General features: G+C 45.2%; 1 protein-coding gene across 1 annotated transcript in view; it reads right to left on the bottom strand.

Annotated features, from left to right (window-relative positions):
• Nucleotides 1-23,933, bottom strand: part of dync2h1 (dynein cytoplasmic 2 heavy chain 1) — a 271,861-nt gene extending 247,928 nt beyond the window's left edge. Inside the window, 33 exon segments of the mRNA XM_031795429.1 lie at nucleotides 111-224; nucleotides 345-457; nucleotides 646-763; nucleotides 1,432-1,564; nucleotides 1,725-1,879; nucleotides 2,203-2,271; nucleotides 2,435-2,527; nucleotides 2,529-2,687; nucleotides 2,689-2,766; nucleotides 7,482-7,596; nucleotides 7,719-7,874; nucleotides 8,133-8,338; nucleotides 8,469-8,618; nucleotides 9,980-10,107; nucleotides 10,276-10,391; nucleotides 10,469-10,596; nucleotides 15,377-15,605; nucleotides 15,959-16,098; nucleotides 16,880-17,143; nucleotides 17,254-17,349; nucleotides 17,501-17,696; nucleotides 17,776-17,951; nucleotides 18,072-18,196; nucleotides 18,295-18,406; nucleotides 18,500-18,613; nucleotides 20,133-20,267; nucleotides 20,674-20,906; nucleotides 21,066-21,210; nucleotides 21,643-21,761; nucleotides 21,982-22,120; nucleotides 22,248-22,418; nucleotides 22,603-22,835; nucleotides 23,202-23,933. Coding sequence (XP_031651289.1) covers nucleotides 111-224; nucleotides 345-457; nucleotides 646-763; nucleotides 1,432-1,564; nucleotides 1,725-1,879; nucleotides 2,203-2,271; nucleotides 2,435-2,527; nucleotides 2,529-2,687; nucleotides 2,689-2,766; nucleotides 7,482-7,596; nucleotides 7,719-7,874; nucleotides 8,133-8,338; nucleotides 8,469-8,618; nucleotides 9,980-10,107; nucleotides 10,276-10,391; nucleotides 10,469-10,596; nucleotides 15,377-15,605; nucleotides 15,959-16,098; nucleotides 16,880-17,143; nucleotides 17,254-17,349; nucleotides 17,501-17,696; nucleotides 17,776-17,951; nucleotides 18,072-18,196; nucleotides 18,295-18,406; nucleotides 18,500-18,613; nucleotides 20,133-20,267; nucleotides 20,674-20,906; nucleotides 21,066-21,210; nucleotides 21,643-21,761; nucleotides 21,982-22,120; nucleotides 22,248-22,418; nucleotides 22,603-22,785 — 4,608 coding nt within the window. The 5' untranslated portion in view covers nucleotides 22,786-22,835; nucleotides 23,202-23,933.
• Between the last annotated feature and the right edge of the window lie 2,647 nt (nucleotides 23,934-26,580).

Here is a 26,580-nt window from a genome sequence, read left to right as displayed (position 1 = left end):
AGGAGTCAGACAGGATTCAGAAAGGAGTCAGACTGGAGTCAGACAGGAGTCAGAAAGGAAAAACACAATAAGAGAAGAGTCGGACAGCATCAATGAGTAATGAATCGTACCTGAGAGGGGTAGCGGGACGGGTCCACCTGTCCTTTCCTCCCCGCTGACACACACTCATACAGCAGCTGCTTCAGAGTCTCCTTCATCTCAGCAGACAGCTCACCCAGCCACACCTGGAAAACAAACACGTTATTGAGGAGCTATATAATTGAGGCATGTGTAATAATCGAGTTGTGTGATTGAGGTAACCCCTACCCTCTACCCCCTGCCCTTTGACCTCTCCAATCCCCTACCTCTACGCTGTTGGAGATACGTATGAGGTTCCTGAGGGCCACCACCTCTCCCTCTAGAGAACGCATGGCCACGATGTGCTGGCAGTCCCCGTCAAAGTCCACACTGTCGATGCCTACAGAGAACACAGTTATATCCGCTGTCATTAGAGACACATGAGTTTCACCAGGGGACAGCTTCTTTAGTTGTTACTGTATTGACCTTGGGATTTGGGTGTGAGCTTGTGTGGGTGTGAGCTTGTGTGGGTGTGAGCATGTGTGGGTGTGGGTGTGGGTGTGAGCTTGTGTGGGTGTGGGTGTGTACCAGCAAACAGCTTCTTGAGGTGTGACTGTATCACAGTGGGGTTGGTGGCCTGGCCCAGAATCTCCAGCAGGTCATCATCTCCAATGAAGTAGAACCGCGGGAAGGCAGAGCGCTTCTCCTACGGAGGACAGACACTTCTACACTGAGTGTACAAAAACATTAAGAACACCTGCTATTTCCATGACAGCCTGACCAGGTGAATCCAGGTGGATCCAGGTGAAAGATATGTTCCCTTATTGATGTTACTTGTTAAATCCTCTTCAACCAGTGTAAATGAAGGGAAGGAGACCGGTTAAAGAAGGATTTTTAAGCCTCGAGACAATTGAGACATGGACTCTGTATGTGTGCCAATGATTTAAATGCCTTTGAACGGGGTATGGTAATAAGTGTCAGGCACACCGGTTTGAGTCAAGAACTGCAACGCTGCTGGGTTTTTCACGCTCAACAGTTTCCCATGTGTAATAAGAATGGTCCACCACCTAAAGGACATCCAGACAACTTGACACAACTTTGGGAACATTGGAGTCAACATGGGCCAGCATCCCTGTGGAATGCTTTCAACACCTTGTAGAGTCCATGCCCCGACAAACTGAGGAAGTTCTGAGGGAAAAGGGGGTGCAAGTCAATATTATGAAGGGGTTAATGTTTTGCACACTCAGTGTATGTTTCATTTTTCTATGATTAGTGAGGACGTATAACATCCATCTTTGGACTAGTACTGACTGACGAATCAATTGAAGTACAGATGTTGGTAGTTGATCTGATTGGTAGTTGATCGTTCAGTACCTCTAGGAACTCGTTGAGTGATTTCTGGCAACGCTGGAGCTGGTCTAAGATGGTAATGAGGGAGTTTCTGATGCCAGCCCGAGAGCTCAGAGACGTCACCCTGTTGTCTCTCTGGACATCAGCCAAAATGGACCTGACAAACACACACAGTACAACATGGACAATGGACCAGAAAGAAACCAGAGCCACACACACATCTAGGAAACACACACAGTACAACATGGACAATGGACCAGAAAGAAACCAGAGCCACACACACAGGGAGGGAGGGAGGGAGGGAGGGAAAGGCGTACCTGAAGTCCTCGTCAACCCGTTTGAAACGGGCTTGTTCCCTGGGCAGAGCCCCCCGTCCGAAGATGGGCTCCAGGTAGACCCAGCGCCTCTGGATGGCATTAAGACTGACCAGGTACTCATCTAGATCAGACAGACGCACCTCCCACAGACTGACCTGGACACACACGGTAACACTAGGTAAAGACTGACCAGGTACTCATCTAGATCAGACAGACGCACCTCCCACAGACTGACCTGGACACACACGGTAACACTAGGTAAAGACTGACCAGGTACTCATCTAGATCAGACAGACGCACCTCCCACAGACTGACCTGGACACACACGGTAACACTAGGTAAAGACTGACCAGGTACTCATCTAGATCAGACAGACGCACCTCCCACAGACTGACCTGGACACACACGGTAACACTAGGTAAAGCAGCTACTTTTAAAGATGCTGTGCTTTCAGTTGTGAGTAAGTCTAAAGACTCACCTTGTCCTGGAAGCCACGGTAGTACGGAGAGTCCTTCAGAGACTGCAGCAGACAGCGGTTATCACCAACCTGTATGGGACGAGATGAGGTTAGTCTGTCCGGTAGTGAGTGTGTGTGTGCGCGTGTTTTTTTGGTAGTGAGTGTGTCCCCGGTAATGTGAGTGTGTCCCCGGTAATGTGTGTGTGTGTGTGTGTCAGCAGTCTACTGCATCAACTATTGTATTGTCCCTTACCTGGTTGACCATGTCTTTCCAGTCCTTGATGAGTGTGAGTGTGTGTCCGGTGCTGTCTGTATACTCAGTGAGGGTGAAGGCAGCTCCAGCCCCCCCACAGGTCCAGCTCCCTGAGAGCCTCTCTGATGGTCACCTCCGCCTGGGCCCTGCTGTTCAGGTCCTTGAGCTCCAGGGCTCGGTCTGTGATGGTGTCAGACACACTGAGGAGATCCCAGAAGGTCAGTCTCTCCAGGGTGGTGCCTTTAGGAAGACCCCAACAGTCTGAACAGATCCAACCAGTGGTCCTGGGATAGGTGCTCCCCTCGCACGTACTTTAACACCGGAACCAGACTCTACAAACACATACAGAACACACCTTAACCAGACTCTACAAACACACCAGAACCAGACTCTACAAACACACAGAACCAGACTCTACAAACACACCGGAACCAGACTCTACAAACACACCGGAACCAGACTCTACAAACACACCGGAACCAGACTCTACAAACACACCGGAACCAGACTCTACAAACACACCAGAACCAGACTCTACAAACACACCAGAACCAGACTCTACAAAACACACCTTAACACCAGAACCAGACTCTACAAACACACCAGAACCAGACTCTACAAAACACACCAGAACCAGACTCTACAAAACACACCAGAACCAGACTCTACAAACACACCAGAACCAGACTCTACAAACCACACCAGAAACCAGACTACAAACCAGAACCAGACTCTACAAACACACCAGAACCAGACTCTACAAAACACACCTTAACACCAGAACCAGACTCTACAAACACACCAGAACCAGACTCTACAAAACACACCTTAACACCAGAACCAGACTCTACAAACACACCAGAACCAGACTCTACAACACACCAGAACCAGACTCTACAAACACACCAGAACCAGACTCTACAAAACACACCTTAACACCAGAACCAGACTCTACAAACACACCAGAACCAGACTCTACAAACACACCAGAACCAGACTCTACAAACACACCAGAACCAGACTCTACAAACACACCAGAACCAGACTCTACAAAACACACCTTAACACCAGAACCAGACTCTACAAACACACCAGAACCAGACTCTACAAAACACACCTTAACACCAGAACCAGACTCTACAAACACACCAGAACCAGACTCTACAAAACACACCAGAACCAGACTCTACAAACACACCAGAACCAGACTCTACAAAACACACCTTAACACCAGAACCAAACTCTACAAACACACCAGAACCAGACTCTACAAAACACACCTTAACACCAGAACCAGACTCTACAAACACACCAGAAGCAGACTCTACAAAACACACCAGAACCAGACTCTACAAAACACACCAGAACCAGACTCTACAAAACACACCAGAACCAGACTCTACAAAACACACCAGAACCAGACTCTTCAAACACACCAGAACCAGACTCTACAAACACACCAGAACCAGACTCTACAAACACACCAGAACCAGACTCTACAAACACACCAGAACCAGACTCTACAAAACACACCTTAACACCAGAACCAGACTCTACAAACACACCAGAACCAGACTCTACAAAACACACCTTAACACCAGAACCAGACTCTACAAACACACCAGAACCAGACTCTACAAAACACACCAGAACCAGACTCTACAAACACACCAGAACCAGACTCTACAAAACACACCAGAACCAGGACTCTACAAAACACACCAGAACCAGACTCTACAAACACACCAGAACCAGACTCTACAAACACACCAGAACCAGACTCTACAAACACACCAGAACCAGACTCTACAAAACACACCTTAACACCAGAACCAGACTCTACAAACACACCAGAACCAGACTCTACAAAACACACCTTAACACCAGAACCAGACTCTACAAACACACCAGAACCAGACTCTACAAAACACACCAGAACCAGACTCTACAAAACACACCAGAACCAGACTCTACAAAACACACCAGAACCAGACTCTACAAAACACACCTTAACACCAGAACCAGACTCTACAAACACACCAGAACCAGACTCTACAAAACACACCTTAACACCAGAACCAGACTCTACAAACACACCAGAACCAGACTCTACAAAACACACCTTAACACCAGAACCAGACTCTACAAACACACCAGAACCAGACTCTACAAACACACCAGAACCAGACTCTACAAACACACCAGAACCAGACTCTACAAACACACCAGAACCAGACTCTACAAACACACCAGAACCAGACTCTACAAACACACCAGAACCAGACTCTACAAACACACCAGAACCAGACTCTACAAACACACCAGAACCAGACTCTACAAACACACCAGAACCAGACTCTACAAACACACCAGAACCAGACTCTACAAACACACCAGAACCAGACTCTACAAACACACCAGAACCAGACTCTACAAACACACCTTAACACCAGAACCAGACTCTACAAAACACACCAGAACCAGACTCTACAAAACACACCAGAACCAGACTCTACAAACACACCAGAACCAGACTCTACAAACACACCAGAACCAGACTCTACAAACACACCAGAACCAGACTCTACAAAACACACCAGAACCAGACTCTACAAAACACACCAGAACCAGACTCTACAAAACACACCAGAACCAGACTCTACAAAACACACCTTAACACCAGAAGCAGACTCTACAAAACACACCTTAATACCAGAAGCAGACTCTACAAACACACCAGAAGCAGACTCTACAAACACACCAGAAGCAGACTCTACAAACACACCAGAAGCAGACTCTACAAACACACCAGAAGCAGACTCTACAAACACACCAGAAGCAGACTCTACAAACACACCAGAAGCAGACTCTACAAACACACCAGAAGCAGACTCTACAAACACACCAGAAGCAGACTCTACAAACACACCAGAAGCAGACTCTACAAACACACCAGAAGCAGACTCTACAAACACACCAGAAGCAGACTCTACAAACACACCAGAACCAGACTCTACAAACACACCAGAACCAGACTCTACAAACACACCAGAACCAGACTCTACAAACACACCAGAACCAGACTCTACAAACACACCAGAACCAGACTCTACAAACACACCAGAACCAGACTCTACAAACACACCAGAACCAGACTCTACAAACACACCAGAACCAGACTCTACAAAACACACCAGAACCAGACTCTACAAACACACCAGAACCAGACTCTACAAACACACCAGAACCAGACTCTACAAACACACCAGAACCAGACTCTACAAACACACCAGAACCAGACTCTACAAAACACACCTTAATACCAGAACCAGACTCTACAAACACACCAGAACCAGACTCTACAAACACACCAGAACCAGACTCTACAAAACACACCTTAATACCAGAACCAGACTCTACAAAACACACCTTAATACCAGAACCAGACTCTACAAACCACACCTTAATACCAGAACCAGACTCTACAAACACACCAGAACCAGACTCTACAAACCACACCTTAATACCAGAACCAGACTCTACAAACACACCAGAACCAGACTCTACAAACACACCAGAACCAGACTCTACAAACACACCAGAACCAGACTCTACAAACACACCAGAACCAGACTCTACAAACACACCAGAACCAGACTCTACAAACACACCAGAACCAGACTCTACAAACAACACCAGAACCAGACTCTACAAACACACCAGAACCAGACTCTACAAAACACACCAGAACCAGACTCTACAAACACACCAGAACCAGACTCTACAAACACACCAGAACCAGACTCTACAAACACACCAGAACCAGACTCTACAAACACACCAGAACCAGACTCTACAAAACACACCTTAATACCAGAACCAGACTCTTACAAACACACCAGAACCAGACTCTACAAAACACACCTTAATAACCAGAACCAGACTCTACAAACCACACCTTAATACCAGAACCAGACTCTACAAACACACCAGAACCAGACTCTACAAACCACACCTTAATACCAGAACCAGACTCTACAACACACCAGAACCAGACTCTACAAACACACCAGAACCAGACTCTACAAACACTACCAGAACCAGACTCTACAACACACCAGAACCAGACTCTACCAAAACACACCTTAATACCAGAACCAGACTCTACAACCAGACTCTACAAACACACCAGAACCAGACTCTACAAACACACCAGAACCAGACTCTACAAACACACCAGAACCAGACTCTACAAACACACCAGAACCAGACTCTACAAACACACCAGAACCAGACTCTACAAACACACCAGAACCAGACTCTACAAACACACCAGAACCAGACTCTACAAACACACCAGAACCAGACTCTACAAACACACCAGAACCAGACTCTACAAACACACCAGAACCAGACTCTACAAACACACCAGAACCAGACTCTACAAACACACCAGAACCAGACTCTACAAACACACCAGAACCAGACTCTACAAACACACCAGAACCAGACTCTACAAAACACACCTTAATACCAGAACCAGACTCTACAAACACACCAGAACCAGACTCTACAAACACACCAGAACCAGACTCTACAAAACACACCTTAACACCAGAACCAGACTCTACAAAACACACCTTAATACCAGAACCAGACTCTACAAACCACACCTTAATACCAGAACCAGACTCTACAAACACACCAGAACCAGACTCTACAAACCACACCTTAATACCAGAACCAGACTCTACAAACACACCAGAACCAGACTCTACAAACCACACCTTAATACCAGAACCAGACTCTACAAACACACCAGAACCAGACTCTACAAACACACCAGAACCAGACACTACAAACACACCAGAACCAGACTCGACAGAACACACCTTAACACCAGAACCAGACTCTACAAACACACCAGAACCAGAATCTACAAAACACACCTTAATACCAGAACCAGACTCTACAAACCACACCTTAATACCAGAACCAGACTACACAAACACACACAGAACACTCTCTCTCCCCCTCCCTCCCTCACCTTGTACTTGTCAACTTCTCTCTGTAGTTTGACAGACATGCTGGTGTGCTGCTCAAGCTTCCTCAGTCTGTCCTGCCACGCAAACAGGAACTCCTCAAACACGTAGGTTTTACTCCTGCAAAACACACACACACGGTTTATTCAACCACTCAGCCAGCGAAGGCAAAACGAGGTAGAAATTAAATGAAATCTAAACCCAAACCTTCCCTGAAACCTATCTGATGTCAGACTCCTAACCTGAATGTGATCCAGTCCTCCTTGGCCTTCTCCTGGAAGCCCTCCTGCCAGTCCTCATACAGAGACCACATCTGTCCATACTCCTCCATGTCTCTGATGGTCTCCTCCGCCAGGGAGAAGTCTGGAGCCTCCAGCTCAAAGTGACGACAGTCCTCACTGAGAAGAGACACTCATTAGTACACAGAAAACGGAATGATTGAAAGTACAGTTGACTTGCTGTGTGTGTGTGTAACCTACAGCAGGCGTTTGTGTGTGTGTGTATAACCTACAGCAGGCGTGTGTGTGTGTGTGTGTGTGTGTGTGTGTGTGTGTGTGTGTGTGTGGTGTGTAACCTACAGCAGGCGTGTGCGTGCGTGTGCGTGTGTGTGTAACCTACAGCAGGCGTGTGCGTGCGTGTGCGTGTGTGTAACCTACAGCAGGCGTGTGCGTGTGACCTCCAGCTCCTGGAACTCCTGTCTCTTGTCTCTGATGGTTTGGACAGAAGCCAGCAGGGCTGCCTGGTCTCCTGTCTCTATGACCTCGTCTCTGGGCTTCAGCTGGTCCCAGCGAGCCCTGAACCTGTCCAGCTCCAGCCTGTAGGCCTGGACACGACTCTCAGCATTACTACGCATCACCTCGACCTAGAGGAGAGGGAGAAACCAGGGGGAAATGAGAGAAGGAGCATCTGTGTTTTTTTGTCCAAGCGTGTTTGCAAAAGTGTTCGTGTGCGTTCTCTCGCGTGTGTGTGTGTGTGTGTGTGTGTGTGTGCACCTGCTCTTTGATCATCAGCTGGTGGCTCTCCATCATCATCTCTAGTTTGTCCCACTTGGCCCTGAGGGAGGACAGAGAATCCAGACCGCCTCCTGCTACGGCCCTCAGCAGACGGTTCTTCTCCTGCGCCGCCTGGAACTGGAGCAGGATCTACACAACATCACACAAACATTACAGCAACGCTCAGACAACACTACAAATCTGGGGTCTCGATATATGGAACATCACAAACATTACAGCAACGTTCAGACAACACTACAAATCTGGGGTCTCGATATATGGAACATCACAAACATTACAGCAACGCTCAGACAACACTACAAATCTGGGGTCTCGATATATGGAACATCACACAGACAGAGCAAAGCTCAGGCAACTTTAAAAGACTGTGGTAGAAGTGATTGAAAGAACTGTGGTAGAAGTGATTGAAAGAACTGTGGTAGAAGTGATTGAAAGAACTGTGGTAGAAGTGATTGAAAGAACTGTGGTAGAAGTGATTGAAAGAACTGTGGTAGAAGTGAATGAAAGAACTGTGGTAGAAGTGAATGAAAGAACTGTGGTAGAAGTGAATGAAAGAACTGTGGTAGAAGTGAATGAAAGAACTGTGGTAGAAGTGAATGAAAGAACTGTGGTAGAAGTGAATGAATATTAACAGTCATGAACAGTTAAAAATCATGTTTTTCATGAAAATTGCTGATATCTGAAGGAAACCAGATGAAAGTATGAAAAATGGCTGTTGCTTCTTCATTGATAACGTTTGATCACAAAGTTACTGGTCCCCTCCCCCATGTAAAACACTAGGATTCATTATTCAGGGAACAAGGTGACATCACCTAAACTTTCATTTTAATACACCAATTTTAACACGATATACTCTTACCTTATTTAAATAAGTACCGCCTTGTAACCAACATCGGAGAAGCCGTGTTTGTGTTTGCAGAGAGGCGTTGTTTATATAGCTAGATAGCTACTCTACTGATGCCAACATTTTACTGTAGGGTGTCAGCAAACATAATTAAAAGTTGACCCTGTTCATCTATGACAACGATACGTATCTGTTTCCCATTTCATCTGTGGCAGCAGTTACTGGCTAGCTAGGTGTTCAGCCAGCATGGAACACAAGGTGGGAAAGGGTCGTTCAAAACACAGACGCAGTTGACAGGTCAACACATCGGTCAGTGCTGCCGTGAACCGCATCACGTGAGACATGCCAAACGGGAGATCTATTATTTTTTGTTGTTGTATGATTTCATTGGTGCAATTTCAATGTTGTTTGAGTTGCTTTGTGCATCACCAAATTAGCTTGAGATGATTTTACTGCAACACTGGTCACTGCATCCAAATGACTTGACACACAGTAGATGTTTCAAAATTCATAAATATTAGCTCCCCGCCCACTCAGCCTGTCATTTCAAACTTCCTGGTACTTAGCCAAGAGAGAAAAAGTACTTTTCAGAATGACTGTTCAGGACCTTTAAGTATTGTTGAGTCCCTCAGAGTGAGATTCTTACGTCTGGTTTGCGGGCCTGTATCTGGCTGTGTCTGGCATTGGCCTCTCCTATCTCATCAATACTTTCTGGACGAGAGGACAACGTCTCCATGGCCCCAGTCACAAAACTGTCTATGTCTAGGGTATGGCCTGGAGGGGGGAGAGGAAAGTAAAGAACAAAGGAAAGGAAACAGAAAGAGGAAACATGTCACTTATGAACTGTCGTAAAGCCCCTGCACAAAAGACACATCAACCATCGTACATTGGTGTCACTGGGAGATTTGCATATAAACATTCAAGTGTAAATCCAGGCTTTACCTTGTATGGACTTTCTGAGGGACATCAGCAGGGTGTCAAACAGTCTCTGGATGAGGTCATCAATCACTGCCTTCACTGGCTCACAGTTCACTGTGATACAGTCAACCTTCTCCAGACTGAAAGAGACAAAAACACTTTTACCACGACTGCAACAGATCAATGGAAGCTATGTGGCCGGTGGGCGGCTGTGTACCTGGGCAGGCGTTCTGACTCCTTCCCTCTGGCCTTCAAGGCCTTGAAGTTCCTCTCCCAGTCCTGGACAGACGATAGCTGCTTCTCCACCAACACGTCCATGTCAACCTGGCCCAGCACCACCCACTCCTACAGAGAGAACACAAAGATAGATATACGCTAGTATAGATCACACATCTCAGAGATTCAGAGTGCAGACATGCAGCATGCAGACATACAGTGGGGCAAAAAAGTATTTAGTCAGCCACCAATTGTGCAAGTTCTCCCACTTAATAAGATGACAGAGGCCTGTAATTTTTATCATAGGTACACTTCAACTATGACAGACAAAATGAGAAGAAAAAAAATCCTGAAAAATCTCATTGTAGGATTTTTTATGAATTTATTTGCAAATTATGGTGGAAAATAAGTAGGATTTTTAAGCCTTGAGACAATTGAGACATGGATTGTGTATGTGTGTCATTCAGAGGGTGAATGGGCAAGACAAAAGATTGAAGTGCCTTTGAACGGGGTATGGTAATAGGTGCCAGGCACACCGGTTTGTGTCAAGAACTGCAACGCTGCTGGGTTTTTCACGCTCAACAGTTTCCTGTGTGTAATAAGAATGGTCCACCACCCAAAGGACATCAGTCAACTTGACACAACTGTGGGAAGCATTGCAGTCAACATGGGCCAGCATCCCTGTGGAATGCTTTCAACACCTTGTAGAGTCCATGCCCCGACGAACTGAGGAAGTTGAGGGCAAAGGGGGGTGGAACTCAATATTAAAAAGGTGTTCCTAATGTTTTGAAAACTCACTGTACATTAGACATTAAAAACACAGACATTACAAACATTATACACACAGATAGACATTATATACACAAACATACATTAACAATTATATACACAGATAGAAATTACAGACATTATAATAACAGAGACATTATAGACATTATATACATAGACGGACATTACAGCGACAGAGAGACAGACATTATATAACCATCTGTTATATCCGTCTGTGTATATCATGTCTGTCTGTGTATATAATGTCTCTAATATCTGTCTGTGTATAATGTCTGCATTATACACAGACAGATATTAGAGACATTATATACACAGACAGACATGATATACACAGACGGATATTACAGATATTATAGAGACAGAGAGACAGACATTATATAACCAGACAGACATTATACACTGCTCAAAAAAATAAAGGGAACACTTAAACAACACAATGTAACTCCAAGTCAATCACACTTCTGTGAAATCAAACTGTCCACTTAGGAAGCAACACTGATTGACAATCAATTCCACATGCTGTTGTGCAAATGGAATAGACAACAGGTGGAAATTATAGGCAATTAGCAAGACACCCCCAATAAAGGAGTGGTTCTGCAGGTAGTGACCACAGACCACTTCTCAGTTCCTATGCTTCCTGGCTGATGTTTTGGTCACTTTTGAATGCTGGCGGTGCTTTCACTCTAGTGGTAGCATGAGACGGAGTCTACAACCCACACAAGTGTCTCAGGTAGTGCAGCTCATCCAAGATGGCAAGAAGCTGTGGCAAGAAGGTTTACTGTGTCTGTCAGCGTAGTGTCCAGAGCATGGAGGTGCTACCAGGAGACAGGCTAGTACATCAGGAGATGTGGAGGAGGCCGTAGGAGGGCAACAACCCAGCAGCAGGACCGCTACCCCTGCCTTTGTGCAAGGAGGAGCAGGAGGAGCACTGCCAGAGCCCTGCAAAATGATCTCCAGCAGGCCACAAATGTGCATGTGTCTGCTCAAATGGTCAGAAACAGACTCCATGAGGGTGGCATGAGGGCCCGACATCCACAGGTGGGGGTTGTGCTTACAGCCCAACACCGTGCAGGACCTTTGGCATTTGCCAGAGAACGCCAAGATTGGCAAATTCGCCACTGGCGCCCTGTGCTCTTCACAGATGAAAGCAGGTTCACACTGAGCACGTGACAGAGTCTGGAGACGCCGTGGAGAACGTTCTGCTGCCTGCAACATCCTCTAGCATGACCGGTTTGGCAGTGGGTCAGTCATGGTGTGGGGTGGCGTTTCTTTGGGGGGCCGCACAGCCCTCCATGTGTTCGCCAGAGGTAGCCTGGCTGCCATTAGGTACCGAGATGAGATCCTCAGACCCCTTGTGAGACCATATGCTGGTACGGTTGGCCCTGGGTTCCTCCTAATGCAAGACAATGCTAGACCTCATGTGGCTGGAGTGTGTCAGCAGTTCCTGCAAGAGGAAGGCATTGATGCTATGGACTGGCCCGCCCGATCCCCAGACCTGAATCCAATTGAGCACATCTGGGACATCATGTCTCGCTCCATCCACCAACTGCAGTTTGTTGCACCACAAACTGTCCAGGAGTTGGCGGATGCTTTAGTCCAGGTCTGGGAGGAGATCCCTCAGGAGACCATCCGCCACCTCATCAGGAGCATGCCCAGGCGTTGTAGGGAGGTCATACAGGCACGTGGAGGCCACACACACTACTGAGCCTCATTTTGACTTGTTTTAAGGACATTACATCAAAGTTGGATCAGCCTGTAGTGTGGTTTTCCACTTTAATTTTGAGTGTGACTCCAAATCCAGACCTCCATGGGTTGATAAATTTGATTTCCACTGATAATTTGTGTGTGATTTTGTTGTCAGCACATTCAACTATGTAAAGAAAAAAGTATTTAATATTTCATTCATTCAGATCTAGGATGTGTTATTTTAGTGTTCCCTTTATTTTTTTGAGCAATGTATAAACAGACAGACATATACAGAGACAGACATTATAGACATTATATACACAGACAGACATTATATACACAGACCGACATGACAGACATTATATAAACAGACCGACATGACAGACATTATATAAACAGACCGACATGACAGACATTATATAAACAGACCGACATTACAGACATTATATAAACAGACAGACATTATATACACAGATTGTAATGACTAACATTATATATACAGACAGACATTACAGACATTATATACACAGACAGTCATTACAGACATATAAACAGACAGACATTATACACAGACAGACAGTATATAGACAGACATTATATACACAGACATTACAGACATATACACAGACAGACATTACAGACATTATATACACAGACATACATATAAACAGACAGATATATTAGACATTATATACATTATATACACAGACAGACATTAGACATTATATAATCAGACAGACATTACAGACATTATATAATCAGACAGACATTACAGACATTATATAATCAGACAGACATTACAGACATTATATACACAGACAGACATTACAGACAGTATATACAAAGACAGACATTATATACACAGACAGACATTACAGACATTATATACACAGACAGACATCACAGACATTATATACACAGACAGATATTATATAAACAGACAGATATTACAGACATTATATATACAGATAGACGTGGTTCAGGTGGAGACTAGATGGACTTTGATTTGGCTTGACTTGGGTCTTCATCACATAAAGCCATTCAGTCAGTTTGTGTGTGTGTCTAATCTGGACCACATGTGCGTGTGTTGATTGAGTTTCTGTGCGGGAGGTGACAGAAACTGTGGTGAACCACTTTACTTTCATGAGTGGTAGAAAAGGCAGAAGAAAGCTTTGCTTTTGGGGACAGGGGGTTTCCCTCCTAAAACCACAGGACGCATAAAAGGACACTGAAAAGACTACCGCTGTACCACTAGAAGGGAAATTAAACCCAGTGTCAATCAAATAAATAAAACCATGCCAGAAATACAACAATTACCCCAAATGTATTCAAATCAAGGAGGTATTCTTTTTAACTTCTTGGATATAGGGGGCGCTCTTTTAATTTATGGATTAAAAAACGTGCCCGTTTTAAGCGCAATATTTTGTCACGAAAAGATGCTCGACTATGGAAAGAAAACACCCTGACGTTTCCAAAACTGCAAAGATATTATCTATGAGTGCCACAGAACTCATGCTACAGGCGAAACCAAGATGAAACTTCAAACAGGAAATGAGCAGAATTTTTGACACTCTGTTTTCCATTGTCTCCTTATATGGCTGTGAATGCGCCAGGACTGAGCCTGCCCTTTCTGTCATTTCTCCAAGGTGTCTGCAGCATTGTGACGTATTTGTAGGCATATCATTGGAAGATTGGCCATAAGAGACTACATTTACCATGGGTCCGCCCGGTGTCCTTTGTCTAAATTGGTGCGTAATCTACAAGCTGCACGCAGTCATCCAGTGATTGAGAGGAGAGAGGAGGCTTCCACGAATGATATATCATGAAGAGATATGTGAATAACACCGTGAGGATTGATTCTAAACAACGTTTTTCCGTCGATATTATGGAGTTCATTTGGAAAAAAGTTCGGCGTTTTGATGGCTGAATTTTGGGTTTTTTTTGGTAGCCAAACGTGACGCACCAAACGGAGCGATTTCTCCTAAACAAATAATCTTTCAGGAAAAACTGAGCATTTGCTATCTAACTGAGAGTCTCCTCATTGAAAACATCTGAAGTTCTTCAAAGGTAAATTATTTATTTGAATGCTTTTCTGGTTTTTGTGAAAATGTTGCCTGCTGATGCTAACGCTAAATGCTACGCTAGCTATTACACAAATGCTTGTTTTGCTATGGTTGAGAAGCATATTTTGAAAATCTGAGATGACAGTGTTGTTAACAAAAGGCTAAGCTTGAGAGCTAGCATATTCATTTCATTTCATTTGCGATTTTCATGAATAGTTAACGTTGCGTTATGGTAATGAGCTTGAGGCTGTATTCACGATCCCGGATCCGGGATGGCTAGAATCAAGACAGAATCCTGGTACATTAGTTAAAGACGGATATTCCAATACAGTCAACCAATGAGCAACACTCTTTAACACACACACACACACCTTAAACTTGTCCTGAACGCCCAGCAGCCGGCTGAAGAGGTCCTCTGCTTTGCGGAAGATGGTGAGGAAGCCTGATGCGTTCCTGTCAATCATGACGCTGAAGATGAGCTCCTCTCCCTGAGCGCTGACTCCTTTGAACTGGTTCGGGATAGAGATGAACCTCTTCATCTCTCTGAAGTACTTGGCCCTCACCTCCTCAAAAGGAGGACGGAACTGAAGACGACCCTGCCTAAAGATGGGGACGACAGCAGAGCAGAGATTATACGTTTTACTATTTTACAATGCAGTATATTATATTACCGTAGGTGAGAGAGAGACCGAGAGAGACAAAGAGAGACCGAGAGAGACAAAGAGAGACCGAGAGAGAGACAAAGAGAGAGAGACCGAGAGAGAGACAAAGAGAGACCGAGAGAGACAAAGAGAGACCGAGAGAGACCGAGAGAGAGACCGAGAGAGACAGACCGAGAGAGACAAAGAGAGAGAGACAAAGAGAGAGAGACAAAGAGAGAGAGACAAAGAGAGAGAGACAAAGAGAGAGAGACAGAGAGAGAGAGACAGAGAGAGAGACAGAGTGCCACTAACTTGAAAGTGAGGTCTATGTGTATCTCAGGCAGGTTCTTGTTGAGAGCCTCCAGTCCAGTCTGGTACTGATGTTCCAGGGCCTTGTACAGCTGGTGGTTCCAGTGCTGCCTCCAGGCCTTCATCTCCCCTGACCTGAACCCCTACATCACCAAACACACAATCAACATCAAATAGCAGACAGGAGTAAAGACTTTCTAACCAAACATACCCTCATCTCTGTCCAGTCGTGTGGTCCAGTGCTGCAAGGAAAGACCTAGTTAAGCTGCAGTTGGACCAGAACAGAGCGACACATATTGCCCTTCATTGTAATCAGAGGGCTGATGTAAATACTATACATGTCAGTCTCTCTTGGCTCAGAGTTGAGGGGAGACTGACTGCATCACTTGTTATTTTTATGAGAAACATTCATGTGTTAAAAATCCCAAATTGTTTGCATAGTCAACTTACACACAGCTCTGACACACACACTTACCTCACCAGACATGCCACCAGGGGTCTTTACACAGTTCCCAAATCCAGAACAAATTCAAGAAAGTGTACAGTATTATAGAGCCATTGTTGCATGGAACTTCCATCCATCTCATATTGATCAAATAAACAGCAAACCTGGTTTCAAACAACAGAAAAAGCAACACACAACGCCTCTCTCCTATTTGACCCAGATAGTGTGTATTCCTTGATATGTAGGCTACATGTGCCTTTAATGTTTATGTAGTTCTGTCCTTCAGCTGTTCTTGTCTATTAATGTTCTGTATTATGTCATAGTTCATGTTCTGTGTTGGACCCCAGGAAGAGTAGCTGCTGCTTTTGGAACAGCTAATGGGGATCCTGATAAAACACCAAATACTAAACACAGACCTTTATAACTCTTACCCTAATCTCAGCTCTCTAGCCAGACTCCCTACCATTCTCCGTGGTTACCTGTGCCTCCAGTGTGGCGACCCCGGTGCGGAGTTCCTGTAAGCCGTCCTTCCAGCGCTGCTGGTGCCTCAGCAGGTCCACAGTCATCAGGGCCACCACCTTCTCAGTGAAGTCTGTGTGCCACTTCCTCAGTTTCCGGTTCTCAGTGGAGAGTCTCTCTGCGGCAGACTGGAGTTTTCCAATGTACACCTCCAGCTCTTTGGGATTATCCCAGGTGATCTGCAGCTTCCCGCCAGAGTCCCGGGGTTGGGACCGTGGATTCTGCTGCATTGGGAAAAGGGACAGGATATTTGAAATGGTATTCCTTAAAGCATTTGGTTGGGGCGGGAGGAGGTGTTGGTAACAGATCTATAACCCTATGGATGAGTCAGTACCTTGATGACCTGCTCAAAGGCCAGGGCGTAGCTGAGCATCATGGGTCTCTGAGAGGAGATCATCTGCTGGTCGATGGTGTTGTAGAAATGGGCCACCTGCCAGAGACAAACACAGAGTCACATCTCAACATAGATAAAATACAGGACGTGGGTCCATGTGTGTGTGTAAAGCAGTGTGTGTGTAAAGCAGTGTGTGTGTAAAGCAGTGTGTGTGTAAAGCAGTGTGTGTGTGTGTGTGTGTCCTTGCCTGTTTGAGGATGATGGCCTGTCTGTAGAACTTGTCTGCGGTGTTGGCAGCCTGCTGGATCTTGGCTGGGATGGGGAAGCCAAGGGCTGACAGCTGTCTGACCTCCCTCAGCAGAGTCACCAGACGGTCAGAGTACTGGATCTTCAGCTTCCCATCTATATGGTCCAGCTCCATCACACGGTTACTGGCCTGAAGACTGGAGGGAGGGAGAACAGTGGGTTTATTATAAGGTATTAATACAGAATGGACAAATTGCTGTATGGTTCTCAACTGACCTGATGCCAGACTTGGGGTCAGAGAGGCCAGAGAGGATGTCTCTGGACCAGTCATCAAACTGTTCCTGTTCGTAGGCCCGTAGAATCTCCAGCAGGTCGTCACAGAACCGCAGGAACAAGCGGAACCCTGACAGGTCTGACAGCAGAGCCTGCGCTATCTTGATGGAGTCCTCCACCTCAGGTACAAACAGTCAGCCGATCAATCAACACACACTGTGCTCTCTCTCTCTCTCTCTCTCTCTCTCACACACACACACACACACACACAGAGAGAAAGAGACTAACTGTACACACACCTTATGGAGAAGCTGGCGGACCCATACAATGTTGTTGACGACCTCAGGGAGATTCCGGCCAGCCAGGGGGCCGGACTTTTCTCCCGGGGCGCCATGGCAACGGCCCTCAAAGTCTGTCCGCAGCACTGGGAGGGGTCAAAGGTCAATTCAGGATTAGCACATGAGGGGTGACATCACAAACAACATTATGACATAGTCTCTGAAGTACTGAACTCCTACTGACCCTTGATGTATTCCAGCAGTCTGGCCAGCAGAGTCTCTCTCTCTGACTGCAGCTCCTTGCTGACGTTGGGTCGTCTGATCAGCTCCTTGTGCTTCTGAAACACCTGCAGCAGCTATATACACAAGTTCAATGAATTAATAATGAGGTCAGCATTTTCAAAACAATGAAATTCAACTTCATGTAACTAGACAAGTGATGTTCTGACCTGCTGTGGGTTGTCCTGTACATCTGCTATGTAGGCCTTCAGTCTGCCTGCCACCTCCTGCTCTGCTGGGGCGATGGCTCGCTCAAACTGGGCTACTGCCGCCCTCCACAGAGGCTACAGCAGAGAGAAAGACATCAACCAGCTCAGGTAACTCCGTAAACATTAAAGCTTCTAATATGTAGTTCTGTCATTTTACATACTCCCTCTCTCTCTGTCGTTCAATTCAATTTAAGGGGCATTATTGGCATGGGAAGCATATGTTTACATTGCCAAAGCAAGTCATATCATGTATATATACAGTGTTGTAATGATGTAAATAGTTAAAGTACAAAAGGGAAAATAAATAAACATAAATATAGGTTGTATTTACAATGGTGTTGGTTCTTCACTGGTTGCCCTTTTCTTGTGGCAAACGGTCAGAAATCTTGCACACTGTGGTATTTCACTCAATGGATACGGGAGATGATCAAAATTGGATTTGTTCTCAAATTCTTTGTGGGTCTGGGAAATATGTAACTAATATGGTCATACATTGGGCAGGAGGTTAGGAAGTGCAGGTCAGTTCCCACCTCATTGTGTGAGCAGTGTGCACATAGCCTGTCTTCTCTTGAGAGCCATGTCTGCCTACGGCGGCCGTTCTCAATAGCAAGGCTATGCTCACTGAGTCTGTACATAGTCAGAGCTTTCCTTAAGTTTGGGTCAGTCACAGTGGTCAGGTATTCTGCCGCTGTGTACTCTCTGTTTAGGGCCAAATATCATTCTAGTTTGCGCAGTTTTTTTGTAAATTCTTTCCAATGCGTCAAGTAATTATCTTTTTGTTTTCTCATGATTTGATTGGGTCTAATTGTGCTGCTGTCCTGGGACTCTGTGGCGTCTGTTACTGTTTGTGAACAGAGGCCCAGGACCACCTTGCTTAGGGGACTCTTCTCCAGGTTAATTTCTCTGTAGGTGATGGCTTTGTTGTGGAAGGTTTGGGAATCGCTTCCTTTTAGGTGGTTATAGAATTTAACGGCTCTTTTCTGGATTTTGATCATTAGTGGCTATCGGCCTAATTCTGCTCTGCATGCATTATTTGGTGGTTTACGTTGTACACAAAATATATTTTTGCAGAATTCTGTATGCAGAGTCTCAATTTGTGAATTGTTAGTTGGTGAGCAGACTCCAGACCTCACAACCATAAAGGGCAATGGGCTCTATGACTGATTCAAGTATTTTTAGCCAGATCCTAATTGGTTTGTTGTTTTATGTTCCTTTTGATGGCATAGAAAGCCCTTCTTGACTTGTCTCTCATATCGTTCACAGATTTTTGGAAGTTACCTGTGGCGCTGATGTTTAGGCCAAGGTATGCATAGTTTTTTGTGTGCTCTAGGGCAACGGTGTCTAGATGGAATTTGTATTTGTGGTCCTGGCAACTGGACCTTTTTTGGAACACCATTATTGTTGTCTTACAGAGATTTAAAGTCAGTGCCCAGGTCTGACAGAATCTGTGCAGGAGATCTAGGTGCTGCTGTAGGCCCTCCTTGGTTGGGGACAGAAGCACCAGATCGTCAGCAAACAGAAGACATTTGACTTCAGATTCTAATAGGGTGAAGTCAGGTGCTGAAGTCTGTTTGTTGCCAATTTGTTGACATACCTCAGTATAGGGGTTGTAGTGTAAGGGGTTGAGGCCAGAGAAGGGTTCAAATACGCGAGCCGAGGCCAAGGCCTGCTGTTTTCCTCCAGGCAGCAGACGAAGCAGCTTCTCATGGACCGTACGGATCGTCACCACCTGAAACACACATCCACACACACAGGTCAGAGTTTGTCGAGAACTGTACGGATCGTCACCGCCTGAGACACACATCCACACACACAGGTCAGAGTTTGTCAAGAACTGTACGGATTGTCACCTCCTCAGAAAGAGAATTGGTGAAAGATGAGTCACGGACAGTCATACATGTCAAATATACAGTACACACACACACGTCATTAAGTCATATGGTAAAGCTTCATCAGTAACCACAGGATAGAATATCAGGAACATTGTCACTTAAGAAAAAAAGGAAGTGGGGTGTAGTGGCTTAGTCAAAAGGATCCATGAAGAGGGAGTGCATGGCTATCCTATACTTCCTGATATACAATTATGACAATGATGTTAATGACACTGAGAATGATTGACAGCTGGTGCATCTGACCTCATCCAGTCTCTGAGCCAGGCTGTGCAGGGCCTGTGGTCGATGCTTGTCTCCCTTCCAGGGGTAAGGGGCGTATCTCTTCCACACCTGTCCACTCAGGTGCTCACAGGCCGACACCCACTGCTCACAGATGACCAGGCCGACTCTCAGGCTCTCCCTCACAGACAGGAACGGGTCCAAAAAGAGTTTCACACCACTCAGTTTCTTCTGCACGTACCTGCCCAGCGCACCACCTGACACACATAAACACACAGTCAGAAACACAAGCCATGGCAGGCCTTCTGGAATAACGCAACACCACCATAATAAATACAGTAGCTCTCTGACAGCTCATTTTCAGCTCCAGGCGTGGGCATCTGTGAGCAGTGGGTGTGGGCCTGTGTGTGGCATACCGATGACGTCCATGAGTCTGAGCATGCGTGTCTCAGGAAAAGGATCATGGTCGTTCTGCCTCCACACGTCATCCAGTGTGTCCCTGCTCACCTCCACCAGCTCCACAGCATCAGCCAGACAGACACCATCCAGACCACTGTAGTCCTGATACACACAGAGGGATGAGACAGTCAACATGCTCACTCACCCCTTCCTTCCTTCCTCTTTCGTCCATCATAGGTTGATGGTGACCATGACATGATTGATTGGGATGAGTCTGGGGTATGGTGAGTGAGCAGATGGCTGATGAGGACAATCTGAGCCGGGAACATTCTTTACTTTACTGCCTTTATTGTCCTCTTGGGGGAAATTTGTGGCAGTATCATACACAATAAAAATGGACAATACACAATAGAACTTCATGACAGTAATATACAGTATGAGAAGCCTGCTGGTCTTTGTGATTGGATCGGGACATTAGCCCATGATATTTAGGAGGGATATCACATTTGGCACAAATGATTGTCTAGTCCTGGTTTTTTTTCACTCTTTGGCACACTGGACATGATATAATGGTAGGTGACATGCAGTCCATGCCTTCTCTATGGGCTTGAAGAGCTCAGAGAAGTGTGCGGCCCTCTCTCTCACAGTGCTCCTGTCCCCAGACTCGGAGAGATCAGCCCAGTACTGGAATTCATCCACCGGGGTCAGGATACCTGCACAGACAGAAGAACACACCAACAGGAGGTTTTAAACTTTGAACTATGATTAGACCGGGGATCGTTGTTGCTCTTATGTCTTGATATTATTTGATGTAATTCCCCTGTTACATTTTGATGTACTAGTAGACATATCCTAGGCTGAGGGGTTTGCTAAAGCTCATAGAGATCCGGATCCAGGCTATTCTGAATCATGTGATGAGCAGTGTGCACCCACCCAGGATGTCATCTTCCCCTGGACTCCTCTTGCCAGAGTCTTCTGTTCCAGCCCTGCGGACCACAGAGCCTAGTCCCTGCTCCAGCTCACTTAGCAGGCCCGCAAGCTTAGGGTCAAATGCTGAGCTCCACCGCTCATCCTTGAATAAGGGAATACATTTTAAAAAATCTATAAAACACACCTGTAACACACACCTGCAAGGTATAATGGTATTACCTCTTTAGTACACAGGTATATATGTTCATCACACAGGCAACCGATCCCACCTTGAGTAGCATAGGGGCGAACACCTGTCGCACGGCCTGGTAGAGGGTACTGATAGGAGACTCTAGCATGGAGGACACCAGGACATTCTGGTGCAGGTTCTCCTCTGTTATCACTGTGGGACGCAGCTTGAAGAACACTAGCACCTTCTCTCTGCTGTACCCAGCCTCAATCTTTAAACAGCCATAACAAAATAATTAGGATATTGGTTTGCGGTTAGGTCAATTTCGATTATGTAGGAATAAAATTATAAAGTCCATAGGTAAGTTCCTGGTTAACAAGAAAACGTCTGTTCATCAATGTGTGTGTTTTACAATATTACTAATTGGATATGATATGTTGTATTGTCTAGTATACCTTGTTTGACAGGCACAGGTCATTCTCGTGTTTGTTGACAGCAAGCACGAATTCGTTCCCATCATCTAAGAAGTTGTTGAGTTCCTCAGACTCAACCAGGGATGCAGACGGCTTTAGGCCGAAGTAGTTCCCTGTCGTGGTGAGGACGAACTGCTTGCGGGCGTCATCCGAGCCGTGAGGCATCTCTCACTTCTTGTTTTGTGGCTCAAGTGAACAGATTGTTTTCGGATTCACTGGTGAAAAAAACAGCTAATGTCATACACTGACGATGTCACACATCCCTACCTGGGCTAACCAAAAGTCTGTCAAGCCAAACCACTTGTTACTCACTAGCTAGCTGCATTGCTAAGCTAGCTATTTATCTTAAAAACCGTAGTCCATAAAGGTCCAATAACGTACCGTCAGCAAACTGACGGCCAGTTGTAAAGACGAAACGCACTGGCATCACTGAGGTATATATGAACTGGCATGTTATGGCGTTTGCGATCTACCTGGAAAGCTAACGACCTGGGTAGGTAGGTAGCTAGTTAGCGTAGCTATCATGCTACCTATAGCTAGCAAGTTCATAACAGTTTCATCTAGCTAGCTACCGTACTTACGGGTTAAAGAGGTCGCTTCGACTGTAAGACCGAGTGTGGACATCAAAGCACTACATTATATCTGCAACGTAAAAACTAACATTACTATCCCAATTTTAGGCGAGTGGGTACTTCTGCATAATCTGCAGTTGATATCTTGTTTCTGCACCAAGAGTGAAGCTGGCGTAGTTACCATTGAAACTACGGCAGCTACGTAGTAGTTCAGCCTATCTGAACTGCAGTGCTCACTGGTTGGCTACGTAAAATGTTTTTAAAGTGCCGTAGCTATCCGTGGTAGGCCACTGGCAGAGAGAAGGGCTTCAACTTTAGTGTTGTCATGTACACCGGATACATACAGCAGGTCTAAAACTGTACAGTGAAACTAGCTTTTATGAGGTCTTTCCAACAATGCAGAAGAACAGTAATGGATTCCCTAGCGGAAAAAGCAGCTAATATCAAAGTGAATCATACTGTCACACATCCTGCAAAAATATTTGGCAACCTTTTAGGGTAGCTACTTTGCTAAGCTAGAGATTTTGCTTAAATAAGAAAAACACACGTGAAGTACAAAAAATGAAATGAAAACAGAATGCAGTTCAGTGTTGCCAACTAATTTTCAGGGTAAATTGCTAGAGGCAGGTTGATTTGTTGCAAAATTACGTTGGGATGTCATTGCGTGCTAACGTAAAACTGCATAATTACATAGAATACACAATAACGTTACTCAAATTGACTGGCCATCTCGGCGAAAAATATGATTTGACATTTGTTCATGTACAGACTCCAACTCTTTTCTGTACTTCTGGCTGTAGAATCTTGATTGAGACATGTTGTTTGATGTTGTAAGTTCTGTTCAAGATCATACATACGTGACCAACTATATCCATTGGGTTTGGCTCATCGAACCCGTACTACTACTGCTGCAGTCAGCCAACAACAATTTGCCTGTGCACGAGCTGAGCGCCTGCTGCTGACGTCATTCACAATGCACTTTTGCAGCCAGGCACGTGTGTTGTAACTGAGTGTGTGACAGAGAAAATCGTTTTTGTGTCATTTAGAGGGAAAATGCGTGCATTGTAGCTTTTGAGTGACTTTTCAAAAGTTGCTAAAAGTTCAAAATACATTTTTAAAAGTAGCTACATTTGCTGCTCGGTGCTGTTTGAAAAAAAAGTTGCCAGGGTAGTCTGAAAAGTTGCTAAATCTAGCAACAAAATTGCTAAATTGGCATCACTGAGTTACTGTATACAGTATATACAGGTCATTGCCATTAATACAACATGCAGGTATACTGAAGTGATTGACGAACTGTACCTTCAGAAAGTATTCACGTCCCTTGACTTTTTCTACATTTAGTTGTGTTACAAAGGGGGGTTCAAATGGATTTAATTCATCAACAAAAACATTCTACAATTTACACAAAATACTCTGTAATGTCAAAGTGGAAGAAACATTTTTACTCTGTAGATCTGGCCTCTACATGGAATTCCAATTTCAGAAAGCAATAAATAAAATCACCATCATGGAATTAAATAAAAAACAAGCTCCATTCATCATCTCTAGTCCTTCATCACTGGCCCGGCAACAAGCCACTGCTTGCAAGTCAATGCTATAAAGTACCTATCTGATGTATGCCAGCCGGCATGATGTAACTGAGACAGGAATGCATGTAGGGTAGGAGAATGCTTTGGTGTTTCTTAGTTTCCTAGGGCACGGCTTACCCCCTTTGACAGCCTCAAATGGCAGGATTCAGACTCAGAAGGTTCACCCAGCAGGGCCCATTCGGGACAAAGGAGAACAGGGATATTATAGACCAGAGAAAAATCACATGGGTGGCATAATGATGGTTATTGGAGAAGCTAAAGCAAATGGAACATATCATGTGGCTTTTTCATAGTTTAGCTTGGAGTTTCAAATCTCTCTCTGGATTGTATAATGTAGTAGTGTCATTTATAGTTGTGCAACATGGTTCACATCAGAATAGTTTTCAGAATTTTTGAATCAGTCTTTAAGAGGGAAGAACACATCAAGGCTAAAATGGCAGTCATAGTTGTAATAGTGAGTCCTTGTAGAGATTCAGCACAGCCTAGTGTAGTGTGGATGGTCCTGCTCGTGAAAAATTTCAGACCATTTTTATTGAATATCAAATCACTTTCATAAACAGTCAGGTCAGGACTAAGATAGTTGTTTATTCTACTTTTTATTATGTTTTAAAGAGGGAACGAGGAAGAAAGTATAGTCTGCCTTCTGCAGAGGAAGTTCCTATCACATTATGAATACGGAGAGGTCAGCAGTAGAGCTCTGTTTCTCTTTTTTTTAAATGTAGGAAATTAAGGGAATCCCTTTCAATAAAAATAGATGGCCACCCTTTCCCGGAAGCCCCTGCTTTGTTTTCTTTTGAAGTTATTGTTATGGTTTTTATGATCTCATCCCTCAGCCACGGTGTAAGAGCTCCTCCTCACTTCCTGTAATGTGCGTGTGCGCGTGTGTATGTGTGTGTGTGTGTGTATGTGTGTGTGTGTGTGCGCGTGTGTATGTATGTGTGTGTGTGTGTGTGTGTATGTATGTGTGTGCGTGTGCGTGTGTATGTATGTGTGTGCGCGTGTGTGTGTGCGCGTGTGTAGGTGTGTGTGTGTGTATGTATGTGTCTGTGTGTGTGCGCGTGTGTATGTGTGTGTGTGTATGTATGTGTCTGTGTGTGTGCGCATGTGTGTGTGTGTGTATGTATGTGTCTGTGTGTGTGTGCGTGTGTATGTATGTGTGCCGAGGCAATAGGTGTGATGAGTTGGTAGGGAGTTTCTGCAGTCCATGTTAATACTGAGGTTTACCACACCTCTGTTCGTGTCTGAGTTTAGCCCTCATGCTGCATACTGTGTCAGCATGGTCTGATATCTGTAGCCTGTATGGAAGGGAGGAAAGCCTCATCCTAACACATTCTTTTGCAGCTAGGTATGTGGTTTGGGGGTATGAGTACTTGGGTGGGTATACTTACAGCTGAGTCCTGGGTAGAGACACTGCAGTTGGTACCCACCTGGCTAGTGTGTTGCTGAACAGCTGAGTCCTGGGTACAGACACTGCAGTTGGTACCCACCTGGCTAGTGTGTTGCTGAACAGCTGAGACCTGGGTACAGACACTGCAGTTGGTACCCACCTGGCTAGTGTGTTGCTGAACAGCTGAGTCCTGGATACAGACACTGCAGTTGGTACCCACCTGGCTAGTATGTTGCTGAACAGCTGAGACCTGGGTACAGACACTGCAGTTGGTACCCACCTGGCTAGTATGTTGCTGAACAGCTGAGTCCTGGGTACAGACACTGCAGTTGGTACCCACCTGGCTAGTATGTTGCTGAACAGCTGAGACCTGGGTACAGACACTGCAGTTGGTACCCACCTGGCTAGTATG

Source organism: Oncorhynchus kisutch, linkage group LG18 (assembly GCF_002021735.2).
Source record: "Oncorhynchus kisutch isolate 150728-3 linkage group LG18, Okis_V2, whole genome shotgun sequence".
Classification (NCBI taxonomy): domain Eukaryota; kingdom Metazoa; phylum Chordata; class Actinopteri; order Salmoniformes; family Salmonidae; genus Oncorhynchus; species Oncorhynchus kisutch.
This window is presented reverse-complemented; position numbering and strand designations above follow the sequence as displayed.